The sequence below is a fragment of the Embiotoca jacksoni genome, unplaced genomic scaffold (genome assembly GCF_022577435.1).
Source record: "Embiotoca jacksoni isolate LCO1_2020_lvr unplaced genomic scaffold, fEmbJac1.0.p SCAF_99, whole genome shotgun sequence".
NCBI classification, from domain to species: Eukaryota; Metazoa; Chordata; class Actinopteri; family Embiotocidae; genus Embiotoca; species Embiotoca jacksoni.
Window position 1 is genome coordinate 291,439 of NW_027185457.1, and position 13,562 is coordinate 305,000.

Here is a 13,562-nt window from a genome sequence, read left to right on the forward strand (position 1 = left end):
CAGTTCCTTCCTCCTGCAGCACAACCGACCAATGAGAGCCCTGCTGGGACCATCAGCTCCTCTTAAAACACACACACACACCAACTTCACTGTGTCCGGTAATGAGGCTCATACAGAACTTCATCTAACAATGTCTCAATTTTAGAAAAGGTTTGTTTTGAAGTGATTTTTTTCCTCAAATAGCTGCAGAGTCTCAGATGTTCTTAAAGTTCAGAGCTCAGCAGGACATGAAGGAAGTGACTGCACGTGTGTTGAGTCAGCTGACGGCGAACAAACATCCTGTTCAGACAATTGTCCTCACCGCTAATTCTGTCGGAGACAGCTCGTGAGCATGTTCTCCATCGGTGCGTGTTGTATATCTCAACGTATGTCAGTGTGCAATAATGTGTGTTTTAGTGTGTATCACTGAGTGTGTTATTATGTATCAAGACATTTGTGTTAAATTATAGTCTGCAGTTCAGCTGTAAGTTCAAACGATCAGAACACGAACACACACTTTGTTTTTAGCCTCCCATCTGTGGGTACTGTGTGTACTAAATCCTGGTGTTGACTGAAACCTGAATACACACCAACCCATGGGGGAACGGATATTTAGGTCCCATGGGGTTGAGCATGTAGTTTGAGACTTTGAACTCAGTTATCTTGTAAAAAAAAAAAAAAGAATCAGATTTAAGTTACGGTTTTAGTTTTGATGGTTAAGTTTAGGGTAATGCGTTATGTCAATGAAAACTCCCGTGGGGGAAAAGTGTTTCTGTATTTATGTTCTCTGGGTATGTTGTAGATAATTTTAGTTTGACGCCTGAAACCTGCGAGAAGCTGCCAAGTTGACCTTTGACCTCTGGACATGATAACGTTTTTACATTTAGGGAATCAATGTAACAATAAAGTTCACAGTTTTTACTGTAATGAGAAAAGTCAAAAGTCACCGGGCCGATTGGCTGGTGTTCTCTGTTCTGATTGGCTGATCCGGAAACCAGCAGGAGCACATATAAACGTTAGGAGAGCTGAAGTGTGAAGGTAAAGAGTTAACCGATCACCGGAGATGTTCATGATCAATGATAGTCTTCATATAAGAAACAAGACAGTAAATATGAGGCAGTTTTTATTTTCAGAATAAAACAGACTGGTTCTGACAGATGAGCTGCTGTGTTGACTGTCATTGTATCCTGCTGCGTTCAGGTGCTGCAGGGATTTAAGAAACTGAAGCTGATGATGCAGTATGAAGCGCAGACCCGGTGTCGTGGCCCCGCCTCTTGCCCCACCTCTTGTCCATCTGGTCCCGCCTCTTGCCCCGCCTCTTGCCCCTCCCTCAATGCCACACTAAGAGCACAACCACTCTATTGGGGAACAGTGGTTGACATGTAGGCGGCTAGACAGCAAAGCAGTTACTGGTCATGTTTATCGAGATATTGATCAGCATACAGGGACAGTGAAGATGGCGGCAGCATCAGCCTGCGTGAAGTTCGAACGGTGTGTGCTGCGTCGCAGGTTGTGTATTTACTTACCAACGCTCACTATTTTAAGTGCATCAGTAAACTCCCACCGTCGAGTACGGAAACATGCAGCGTGCGACGAGTACCTGCATGGTAAACTAAAAACTGCCCAGAAATTGAGTTTGAAACATTTCCACTCTCAACAATCGCCATCACAGCCACATAACAGAAAACCGTCGACTTATTTTAAAACTGCAGCGGTCAGCGTAGCTCGTTTGTTACCCGACATGTTTAATAACTAACATCAGCTGACATCATCTTGTTTACTTGCATGTTTAATAGTTAAAATCAGCTGACATCATCTTAATAGCCAACATTAGCTACCGCTGTTCGTTACGTTAGGCTGACATGAGCGTCTTTACAAGCTTGCGAAGCTCACAGTTTGTCGGATGTTAAATGAACACAGAGGACAAGATGATAAAAGTGTTTAATGGTTTATTAAAAATGTCTCTCTGCTTCTCGTCATATTTCGTGTTGCTGTACTGAAACAAACCCGCAGCAACTTCCAGCTGGACGCTGATTAAGCAAAACAGGACTTTTATCTCAGCTGGGATTGGTCGCCAGGCAACCGGCTGGCGTTCTCCTCACAGGTGACCTATATATTTCATGAATGCCAGGTTTTGAGTTTTGGGCGACAGACGGGAGTCCACACCGACAAACAGGAACTCATCCTCATAATTTGCCTTTCTTCATCTTGGTCACCTTCTCCTTCCTCTTCTTCACGTGTTTCGGTACTTTCGTTTTTCTTTTCTCTCTCTGAGCTTCTTTCACTATCTTCTTCCTCTCCTGAAACAACAAACACAAATGTTGTCTATTTGCAGAAACAAATTGAGCTTGATCGTTCGCTGCTTTACCGACGTAAGGTTTAAACACCTTTTTGTCCACTGGGACATCCTCACTCTGCTCCTGATCCTCCTTCTCCTCCTCATCATCATCGTCATCCTCCTCGTCCTCTGATGAAGAGCAGTCATCTTCCAGAAGAGCAGGAACCTGAGAAGAGATTTATGGAAGGTCAGTCAGGCGACTGAAGCGGCAACCGGCGGCGATGTCACTTGTTGGTTTGTGATTATTTTCAAATGGACGGCCAGAATACTAATCTGGAAGAGTGAATTTAGTGAATTACACAGTCTATGGAGCCGGAGACGACCTCTAGTGGCACCCGGTGGTAATACAGCTTAAGACACTTCCGCATCGGCCTCAGTAGCTACGTCCACTTTTATATGAAGTCTGTGAGCAAGACAGAGCGTGAGGTCATCTTACCGTCTGAACTCCAGAGAGATCCTTCTTCAGTCCGGTCAGCGTCTGATAGAGAATCTGTGAAACACAACATATCTCCATTAGCTTCATCATCACCTTCGTCTCGTTATCTCTACCGTCTCCGTCTTTACTCTTCTTCCAAGTCATCCTTACGTTGTCGTCGTGGCCGCTGATGGCCGAGTCCTCCTCCTTCGTCCTCATCAGGTCGACGTCTCGCTCATAATGGCTGACCTCCGTCAGAGTCCGTGGGATGTAGGCTTTCTTAAACACCTGCATGTGGAGGGGGGGGGAGGTCAAAGGTCAGACAGACTCAAGAGAGAGAGCAGGTTATCGCCATAACCAGCTGTAATACGTCACCTCTTCGTCCACTCCGTCCTGATTGGATCGCTGCTCCGACGTCCGCTCAGCCGCGAAGACCATCACCTGGACGAGCAAATCACAGACACACAAACTCATCGTCTTCACGTCGACATCTCGACTGCGTTTTATCAACAAAGTTACGACCCGATGGACGTTTTCACCTTCTCCAGGTATTGTTCCATGTTGTGGCAGGTGATCGACGGGTCGGTGATGAAGTCGAACAGCTCTCTGACCGTCATCACGGCCACGTCGTGTTTTACAAAGAATGCTAGGAAAAAAAAACCAAGACAGATGTGAAACAACAGGTTTGAATCTCGGCGCAGTGAATTGCGTTGTCAGAAACCTGACGGCGGCGTCTCACCGTTGACGTTGCTGCAGTCCTTCCTGAGGAACTCCAGAGCGTGAGGGTGGTCGTGCTCCACCGACTGCGACACGTCGATGATGTAAGCGTCTCCGTCGTGATACCTGCCAACAGGTCAGAGGCGGGTCAGAAACACGCAGCAAAACTCCTCACTGGGATTTTATTTTGAAAGGATCTTCTCACAGCATGTTGAACTCGCTGAGGTCGGCGTGGACGAGTCGAGCGTCTTGAAACATCTTCCTCATGTCCTGGATCACCTGCAGGTAGAGCTCCCGGGCCTTCGACTCCGACAGCGATGCGTTCTTCAGCAGAGGAGCCGGTCTGATCGATCAACGAGGGAAGACGGTGATCAATATGTGACATTGATTGATCTGTACATGGAGATGAATCACTGTGATTGATAAATTATTACATGTTGTCTTTCCCAATGAAGCTCATCAGCAGAACGTGACTTCTGAGCAGAAGAGGTTCCGGACTCAGGATTCCTGCCGTCTGCAGCCTGAAACACACACACACACACACACACACACACAGTCAGGTTCTACCAGTCAGATCAGGTTCTACCAGTTAGATCCGGTTCTACTGGGTTCTACTTGTCAGGTCAGGTTCTACCAGTTAGATCAGGTTCTACAAGTCAGCTCAGTTTCTCCCTGTCAAGTCAGGTTCTACCAGTCAGATCAGGTTCTACTGGGTTCTACTTGTCAGATCAGGTTCTACTGGGTTCTACTTGTCAGATCAGGTTCGACCAGTCAGATCAGGTTCTACCAGTTAGATCAGGTTCTACTGGGTTCTACTTGTCAGATCAGTTTCTCCCCGTCAAGTCAGGTTCTACTGAGTTCTATCAGTCAAGTGAGGTTCTACCAGTCAGATTAGGTTCTACTTGGTTCTTTGTGTCAGTAGAAAGGTTCTGACCTGATGAGGTTCCTCATTTCTTTCTCAGCCCACGTTCTCACCATCTTCCTGGGGTTTCCCTTACAATAACCGTGACGGAACCTGCAAAAAACCAGAAAAACTCAGAACACTGTTCCTGAAGGTTCCTAACGGATCCTGAATGTTCCTGAAAGTTTTAGTTCCTAAAGGGTCGGTTCCTTAAGGTCTTACTGGACCTCAAATGTAAACAAGATCAAATTAAATCTTCACCAACAGACAGTTACTGATGGTCAATACCTACCTGAACTCTTCTTCTGTGGTTTGACACTGACCTGAACTCTTCTTCTGTGGTTTGACACTGACCTGAACTCTTCTTCTGTGGTTTGACACTGACCTGAACTCTTCTTCTGTGGTTTGACACTGACCTGAACTCCCCGCTGACGTATTTGTCTCGGTCTTTGAACAGCAGGATGGACGTCTTGTAGATCTTGATGGCTCTGCTTTCTCCAGCTTTTGTGCTGGCGTGATAAACGTTAGCCTGAAAAACACGTGTTTGTCAGCGACCACGAGACACCACATACATCATTCATAATTAATGAATGTCCGATCATTATTACTCGTCTCTGTATGTATAGCAGACATTATTACGAACATTATTTTGCTGCAGCATTTTGTACATAATGTAGGCCTACAAAAAAAAAAAAATTATTAGTAATGTAGTAAGTAAAAGTATTACATACAATATTCTGTATATTAATTCATGCATGATCACACAGTATTTCATAAAAATGTTTTTTTTAACATTTCTTTTGTATATTTTGTAACTAATTTCAAACATTTTAATAAAATTCTAAATAGATTATTCTGTATATTATTTTTGACATGACCGACACGATATACACAAGTTGTGTTTTTATTCAGATTATGCTGACTGTGGTGATATCGCGTGACATCTCTGTCCAGTTATAGTGCAGCGTATTGATCAGTACGGATGAATATGGATCAACGTATCGATCGTCTGACCTCCTTTCCTGTACTGATGCAGCCGTCGATTTCACAGATGAGACCACGATTTAGCATCTTGAACAGAATCATTCGAGTCCGAGGATCCAAAACCTGCAGAAGAAGAAACAATCGTCTTTTCTGATCTTCAGGTTCAACTGTTTCACTTTCTCCAAAACGTCAAATCACCACATTTACTTCCCGTCACGCCTTTTCTAAATAAAAGCGTCTTCATGTGTGAACCTCACCTGCTCGACTGTGGCTCGATCCGATTTGTCCTTCACTCTGTGCCTGCGGAGAGCAGCCAATCAAAACGTTAAATCACTTCAGTCACATGACCAGCGAGGTAAAACAAAAATCAGCCGAGTGCAGACGTACGTGCCGGCATCTTTCTGTTTCTGCATTGTTGTCACTTTATTGATCACCGAGTCAGCATAATTCAGTTTATCTGCAATAAAAAAAAATAAGCTGATCGGGATAGAGATCAATACGATCGTTTATTGATCGTCAGTAAGAAACATTTCCGAATTAATTCAAAGATGTGACACAGAAAAACCAATGAACATGAGTTTGTGCGCGTGTCGTGTGCGTGTGTGTGTGATGTTACCCAGGTTGATCTTGTGTTCATATTTTCTCAGAGCTTTATCAGACGGAGTCGATGACGGCAACATCTTGTTGGACGGATTCTGTTTGTTTGACTGAAGCAAAAAAAATAAAATAATAATAATCAAACGACTGAAACCAAAAGCAAAAATAGGATCATCAATAATAATAAAAAAGATGAATCAGGTTGATCGATCAGAGCGGCTAACCTGACAGTTGAGACTTGTCCGATTGTATCTTTTGGTCAGATCTCCTGCTGAACTCCACGCCCACTCCTCATCTTCATCTTCATCATCATAATCATCATCATCATCATCATATTCCTCCTCTTCCTCCTTGCTGATGTTCTGTTGCTCTGACGAAGGCTGCAGAGTGACATCACTGATGTGATTCAGTGCAGCCGACACATCTGATTGGCTGCTGCGGAAAGAGACAGAACTGGTCAGAACCGAAGTTTTGAACTGACAGACTTCAGCAGAGATTCTAGTCAGAAACATTTTTTTTTTTTTTGCGGGAAATTGTGGGAACTTTGCGAACTTACAGGATCACGCAAATGTGGCAGATTGCTTGAATTTTTAAATAATTAATGCAAACTTCCTAAATGGACTGACTTTTATTTGAAATAAAATTGTGAAAGAGGCGTTAAACAGTCTGAAGAGGCTTGTCCTCTGTATTTGAATACTGACACACGTTTTCAGTTTATTTCGGTAGTGTGAGAGGGACGGGTCTGCCCAGCTGATTAAATGACGGTTGAACTAGGAATAGAGATGACACATCACACATACAACATTTTAACAGGCTCCCCCCCTGTTATCAATAAAACACCCCGGAGAGACCAACTACAAACGGATCAATCAATATGATCACATGTTATTAAATCCAGATGGATTAAAGAATGAAACTCCCCTCCAGACTGAGTTCATCTGAAACAAACAAACAAACAAACGTAAAAAAAAAAAAAAGTAAACAACACTCACCTGTCCTCCTCTGCGTCATCAAACTGCCCAGGTTCACATGCGACCGCCGACATGACGTCACCGTCACAGGTTATCGTCAACAACAACAACAACAACAAAAAAAGAAAAACCAACAGCAGCAACTGCACCCGGTCCGAACTGATCCGAATCAACCCGGTATGACGATCTCTCTCCTCACATAGAAAGCGTGTTCGCCTCACTGCCGGGTCTGAACACGTGACTATGGCAACCGGAGAGGGTCAGTAAGCGGTGCGCGGAGGTTTTCAGGAACACTTACTTCAATGAACATTTCACGTCGTGTAACGCCAACTTAAAACGTACAACGGTCATTTACAAGGTCCGTTTCGGAGTAATTTCAAGTTTCACTTATAAATTATACGAATTTCCGGATAATATTTCCTCGCGCTGTTCCTTTCAGGAGGCTTTTAAGATGAAAGGGTACCAACAGGAAGTGCGCGGTTAAGTTTTAGCTCCCGTTCAAACTCCGCGTGTTCAAAAAAAAAAAAAAAAAAAAAAAAAAAAAGAAGTGCGATAAAGGTGAACTCAAGATGTCCGCAGATCTGGGTCAGACTCCCCGGAATCTGCTGGTGTGTGATCGGTCCAGTTTCCTAGACGAGAAGAACCGGCTCGCCTCGCAGGTGGAGAAGCTGCACTTCAACTACAAGGTGGGGGGCCGTTAGCATGTTAGCCGTTAGCGGGCGAGCTGCTGTCCACACACCGGGGACGAATTAGAGCTTCAGTCTAATTAACAGCGGCGGGAGTGTGTTCACCTGTCAGGTGTGACTGGTCATGTTAACGACCGGCTAAGTGCGAGTAGTTGACAAAAAAAAAAAAAAAAAAAAAAAAAAAAAGAAAGAAGCAAAACAAACCAACTTTACGCGTGCTGGTCGCTGACTTTCAAAATAAAAGTCTGGCTGCAGCGCTCTGTATCGGAAATATATTTTTAGATTATCTCCACGTGCGTTGCGAACAAACCCGCGTGTCGGCTGCAGAAACAATTAAACGTGCTGCTATTTACATTTTAAATACTTCGTAAACATCTGGTCGCATTTACGTCCATCCGTTTCACCTGTGCAGGTGTCCGTGCTGCTGCCTGCCTGTAGCTCCGCCCCCTCCCACCTGGACTCCGTGATCAGCGGTTTCAGCACCTTCTACCTGATCAAGAAGCTGCCCATATATGAACTGCTGGACAAACACTTCCTGGAGACCTCCGTGTACCAGGGTGACTAAACACACGACACGCACCTGCACACGCACCCGTACACGGTTGTACACCTAACACACACACCTGTCCCGTACCTGTGTTTCAGGGAGTGTGTACGGTTTGTCGTACAGGACCCGGATCGATCAGGACAACTGTATCGCTCTGATGCCAAACGGTAAAAAAAACAAAAAAAAACCTCTCTTCTTTTCTCTGCTGCAGATGTCATAATGTGTGACATCACTTCCTCTTCACTGTAGAGTGCACAATGTCTGTCTGTCTGTCCGTCTGCAGGTCACCTGACTCTCTCTCTGGACAAAGACTCCTTTGAGTTGTTGGGGTTCGAAGGGAAACCGTCCAGATACAACCACAGAAGGAGCAGCAGCCGATTCGGTCTGAATTCACCTTTTTTTGTAAACGACAACGAAACTAAATCTGCTGATGCACTCGAACGTAAACACTAAAACTAAGTTCAGACAGGTGGACATCTTTGTGTCTTCATGAGGTCTCTCCGATGTCGGAAAGCCTCGCCGATGTTAATGCAGCTTTCCTTCCTCACCTGATGAAATCGCGTCTTCAGTTTTTTCTTCTTCTGACGTTTTTCCTCTTCGTTTCCTCCTTGATGCCGAAATGTTGCGGCGTTCGGCACGTCGGCATCGACCAGATTTAATCCCCTCCTCCCGTCTTGTGTCGTGCATCTCGGCAACGAACAACGTGCTGTACCCGACACCTGTAAAATACTGCAATACTGTGTACTTGTACTGCAGCACTGTGACCGTACCTCTGTGTACTTGTACTGCAGTGGTATCTGTTGACCTGACTGACAGCAGCATGGCTCCTGGTGGGCGGGGCTACCTGAGGCTCCTCACGGGGCTGAAGTCACGCCTCCAGCTGCAGACAGACTTCATGCTGTCACATCATCCAGGTGAGTTACATTGTCCAGACTCGGCAGTGTGTTACCCAAGATGCCCTGCTCCTCGCTGCATTTTACCCACGATGCCTCCATCCTGCAGGGGGCGGGGCCTCCCTGCAGTCCCTCCTGTCTCGTTACGATTCGTCGGCGCACAGACCCGAGGTCAGCCGCCGCATACTGACAGACCTGTCCTGCCCCGCCCTGCTGACCTCTGACCTGCAGTCAAAGGACCCTCACGGCTTCATCGAGTGGCTCGGGGCCGTGGACGCCGACGTCAGCAGGTGAGACGTCGGGCAGATCGTGCGCTACCGTGTCACATGACCACGCGTCGCTCCTATCGATTCTTCTTCTTCTGTGGTTTCAGCGAGAACTCGCCCAGCAGCTTCCTGTCGTCGCTGGTCTGTCCTGAACCGAAGACGACGGTCAGTCGAGCTCTGAGCGTCTCCATCTGCGGCCTGCTGCTGCCTCAGGACGTCCACCGGCTCATCCAGGAGCTCAGGTCAGCCGTCCCCTACCGCAGTGACCTCCGACCTTAATTACATAACATCACAGACCTCCTGCTTCAGCTAACTTCACTTAACCTCGGTGACCTCCGACATCCCTGACCTCAAGTTACCTTCAGCTGACCTGACATCAATGACCTTGAGTAACCTCAGTTACCTTCAGCTGACCTCTGACCTGCCGTAACTCTGGCCGAGTTCTGATTGGTTGCATCACAAGTGTCTCGCATGGTTTTGGGTCTTTAAAAAAAAAAAAAAACCTGGGTTGCTGGATTTTCTAAAATGCGAGTACCTGTACGTCTCACCTGTCCTGCAGGGTTTACCTGGACCAGCCTCGGTTGGAGTCCTGGGTGTCGATGACGGTTCACGGTTTTGCCGACAGTCCCGTATCGTGGAGCGACAACGAGCACGGATTCCTGAGAGGAGGAGAGAACTTTTACTCTCTGCTGATGTTCCACGACCACACCTACCACCTCCACCTGGCCACAGGAGCGCACGACGCCTGTCCCCCATGATGCCTGTCCGTCATGATGTGTTTTTGGTTTCGTTGTAGAAACTTTCTCAAAGTTGCAAAGTAAAACGTTTTTTTTTAAATTGTGTAGCTGAATCAGTTTGTTTTGTCACTAAAACATGAATGAAATTACTTTGATTTGAAAAAAATAAAATCTCAATCAGTGGAACTCAAACTGAGGAGATTTAAAAGCTGTAACGCCTGCAGACAGCGCCTCCTCCTGACAGGTTTAAAAACAGCTTCAAGAGAAGGCTGATCAGAGTTCAGTTGGAAAACTGACGACAGCAGATCAACTACAACTGAATCTGTTTTCACGACATCATTTTTCATCCAAAAGTTTTGAGTTTCATCAGGAAAATCAAAACATAAAAATCTGCAGAACCCAGAACAGAACTCATCCTCTCATCCCCCTTTGCGACCCCTCGGGCCCGTCCTGGGACCTCTGTGGGGCCCCGAGCCCGAGGTTGAGAAAACCCGTTTGAATTAGGTGTTTTATAAAACTCAGATCATTCATATATTTAATTTGTTGACGTCCAATTCAAAACGTTCCGATCTTCACTGTGAACACATTAACAGCTGAGCGACAGGTTTTAAATCATTCTTGATCAAAACCCACTGGACCAGAGTCCATTTATATTCTGAGCTCTTTATTAAAGCAGGAAGCAAAAGAGTTCTCGTGGTTCCAGGTAACTGATCATCGATCCGGACTGTGGAGGACTTCAACACGGAGCTGCGTGTTGGGTTCTGAGTGCAGCGCTGCGAACGCAGCACAGAAACCAGATGACAGATCCAGTCATGTGACACAATCAGAGTTTAATCCGACACAAACTGATCAATAACAAAGACCTGAGTCAGTCAACTCACCGGTGTCAGGACTTGCCCACAATTCATCACTCCACCCGGACTGTCCCCGTCAGCGCCCCCCCCCCCCCCCCCCCCCCCCCAGGCTGAAACAGGTCTGTCTGTCCTGAGGGGGGCGCTGCTGGAAACGAGGTGGACTCTTTAACATGTAACACTCATTCAGCTGGTTGTAATCTGTAACTTCATCACTAGATGGCACTAAATTCTGCACACTGCTCTTTTAAAAAAAAGAACAGTCCAACATTTTATATCCGTGCTGCTCTCTTGTCAAGAGTTCATGTTTCAGATCAGTTTCACCTATGAGGACCAGGACTGCTAACCTAGCTTAGCACAAAGACTGGAAACGGGGCAGGACCGCTAGCCTAGCTTAGCACAGGGCATTTCACTTATTCAAAAGACTGTGCAGAACTTCCAGTGGAAACCTTCTGTTTTAACCTGTCATTAAACAGTAAATGTTCAGTCTGAGTGGCGGTCTGTTTAGGTAACAGACAAGTGTATCCCCTCAGTTTGGTCTGACAGGCACACCCGTAAACATACACCGATATGTTCCTCCAGAATGTATGAAGATCAGTCCTTTGGTTTCCTGAAACACCTAAAACAAACATGTAAAACCAAACAGCAGAGGACCTACGATGGTACCCAGTGGAACCCCTCGGGTAACTGCTAGCTAACAAGCAAGCCACGAGTCCATCCGAGAGTTGGCTGAGTTTGTTTTTTTTAGTCCACAGGCAGAGGTTAGGACCGAGAAGCAACATGTAAGCTAACGAGACCTACGACCTAACTTGGCTAAAGCTAGGCTAACGTGTCCTGGATGCATCTCTGTAGTGGACGAAGAGACAAAACCGACGTCCATCTGATGCATCGGCAGAACGAGAGCCTTCGAAAGTTCAGCGGTTGTCAACCCAACATTCTGCTGAAATTATAACTTAAATGTTTACAGCAAAAGGAGGAAGTGTTCAGTGGTCTAGCTCCGAAGTGCCGAGTCAGCGAAACGGTCCAGCTCCTCGCCCCGGGTCCCAGTTTGGGTTCTAGCAGAGCTCGGTGCTCCTCTGCAGGTACTGCAGGATGGAGTCTGTCCCCTGCGATGAGCCCCAGACTCTCTTCAGGGCTTCGCACTCGCGCTCGTTCGCTTGCTCCAGAGAACTGCGGCTGGTGTTCCTCATCAGGGCTTTGGACTCGCGGAGAACCTGCAGGGCAGGAAGTGGAACCACCGCCCACATTAAGAGAGAAGAAGAAGACAGATTAGGTACAACAGTTTAAACATGTCAACGCAGACAACAAGTGTGTGTGTGTGTGTGTGAGAGAGACTGACCAACGAGTCGACGTTCACCAGCTCTTTGATTCGCAGCATCACTTCCTGTGTGAAGGTTCCCGGCCACAGAACTTGAGACACCAAACCTTTAGAACACGCCTCCTGAGCCGTCAACTTCCTGCCGCTCAGCAGCAGCTCGTTAGCCTGCGACACAAAACCCCACGAAGTTCATTAAGTGGTGAGATAAAAGGAGCGTTGAGGTAAATGAAAGAGGAAGGCGGTTGAAGCGATGTGGAAAATGAAGCGGAGGAAAGAAACAGTAAATTAAACAATGAGGTAAATGAAGTGGTGGACTGACCGACGCGATCCCCATGATCCGAGGGAAGGTGAAGGACGAGCAGGCGTCGGGCGTCTGGCCGTAGGACGTGTATGGCGTCTGGAACCAAGCCTTCTCATTGGCCCACACCACGTCGCACAGCGGCAGGATGGCGGCGCCGAGGCCGAGCGCCGGCCCGTTCACGGCCGCCACAATTGGCTTCCTGAACTGGATGAAGGTGTTGACGAAGGTCCTGAGGGAGAGGACACACGAGGTCAGAGGTCAACGCGTCTAACTCACTTGATTGTATCCATCCTGTCTCGTTGGTGATACCTGATGGTTTCGGCCATCTTGATGCTCTCCTTCTTCCTGTCATCCGTCAGGCGTCTGATGAAATACAGGAAGTCGAGGCCGCAGCAGAAGACGCTACCAACTGCGCCGAGTAGCACTAGCTTACTGTCATCTGATGCTGCCGTCGCCATGGCGCTCTGGATCTCCTTCATCACCTAGCAAGGAGGAGAGAGTCCAGGTGCTCAGGTGTGTTTGTGCAGGTGGTCCAACACATGGAAGGTGTGGTTAGGGTGTGAGCTAACATTGTGGGGGGGTGGGGGGTGGGTGGGGTGGGGTGTGGCCTAACACATGGGTGTCACCCACCAGATTGGGGCGTGGCGTAACACGTGGGGGCGTGGCCTCACCTCTGGGTTGAGTGTGTTGTTCTCCGAGCTCTTTGTGGACAGCAGGATGTGGGTGAAGCCGTCTTGTTTCTTTACCACGATGTCACGGTAACGGTAGGCGCTCTCGGTTTGCCGAACACTGAACCTCAGACGTTTGTCGAATGCAGAGCGTTCCTCCAGACGACGTTTCCCCCGTCACACTGGTTGCCCCGGCAACAGCACTCTGCACACCTGACATCCCACTGGCTGCAACGGCCTCCATGAATGCAGAGTTTCCTGGAGGAGACAGAACGCAGATCATCGCACCTTCCATTAATCTCTTTTTATTTTTTCCTCTCAAAACCTTGTGAAGACTCAGACGTCTGCAGACACAAGACATCCGAGTTGTGGTGTTTTTCACTATTTCCTGAC

The 13,562-nt window shown here is 47.1% G+C and overlaps 3 protein-coding genes across 4 annotated transcripts in view; 1 reads left to right on the top strand and 2 right to left on the bottom strand.

Annotated features, from left to right (window-relative positions):
* Positions 1-1,911: 1,911 nt before the first annotated feature.
* riok1 (RIO kinase 1 (yeast)) lies at positions 1,912-7,262 on the bottom strand. Of its 2 annotated transcripts, none has more exons than XM_069142217.1 (17): positions 6,924-7,262; positions 6,156-6,363; positions 5,951-6,041; positions 5,722-5,791; positions 5,592-5,634; positions 5,365-5,457; positions 4,767-4,879; positions 4,384-4,464; positions 3,884-3,970; positions 3,655-3,792; positions 3,472-3,575; positions 3,272-3,378; positions 3,108-3,173; positions 2,904-3,020; positions 2,754-2,807; positions 2,367-2,483; positions 1,912-2,279 (listed from the first exon to the last, which is right to left on the bottom strand). In XM_069142217.1, the coding sequence occupies exons 1-17, from the start codon at positions 6,974-6,976 to the stop codon at positions 2,166-2,168; spliced, it is 1,656 nt and encodes a 551-aa protein (XP_068998318.1). In that variant the 5' UTR covers positions 6,977-7,262; the 3' UTR covers positions 1,912-2,165. The 2 variants fall into 2 exon arrangements, with proteins under 2 accessions (XP_068998318.1, XP_068998317.1); XM_069142216.1 differs by having other exon boundaries at positions 6,156-6,366.
* A 132-nt stretch (positions 7,263-7,394) lies between these two features.
* On the top strand, positions 7,395-10,136 carry rpp40 (ribonuclease P/MRP 40 subunit). The gene is made up of 8 exons (XM_069142218.1): positions 7,395-7,588; positions 8,001-8,145; positions 8,234-8,302; positions 8,419-8,517; positions 8,927-9,049; positions 9,138-9,318; positions 9,402-9,536; positions 9,854-10,136. The coding sequence occupies exons 1-8, from the start codon at positions 7,472-7,474 to the stop codon at positions 10,050-10,052; spliced, it is 1,068 nt and encodes a 355-aa protein (XP_068998319.1). The 5' UTR covers positions 7,395-7,471; the 3' UTR covers positions 10,053-10,136.
* A 1,457-nt stretch (positions 10,137-11,593) lies between these two features.
* cdyl (chromodomain protein, Y-like) overlaps positions 11,594-13,562 on the bottom strand; it is a 4,969-nt gene continuing 3,000 nt past the window's right edge. The window contains 6 exon segments of the mRNA XM_069142214.1: positions 11,594-12,096; positions 12,222-12,365; positions 12,520-12,730; positions 12,811-12,983; positions 13,173-13,343; positions 13,345-13,427. Of these exon segments, the coding sequence (XP_068998315.1) occupies positions 11,938-12,096; positions 12,222-12,365; positions 12,520-12,730; positions 12,811-12,983; positions 13,173-13,343; positions 13,345-13,427 (941 nt within the window). The 3' untranslated portion in view covers positions 11,594-11,937.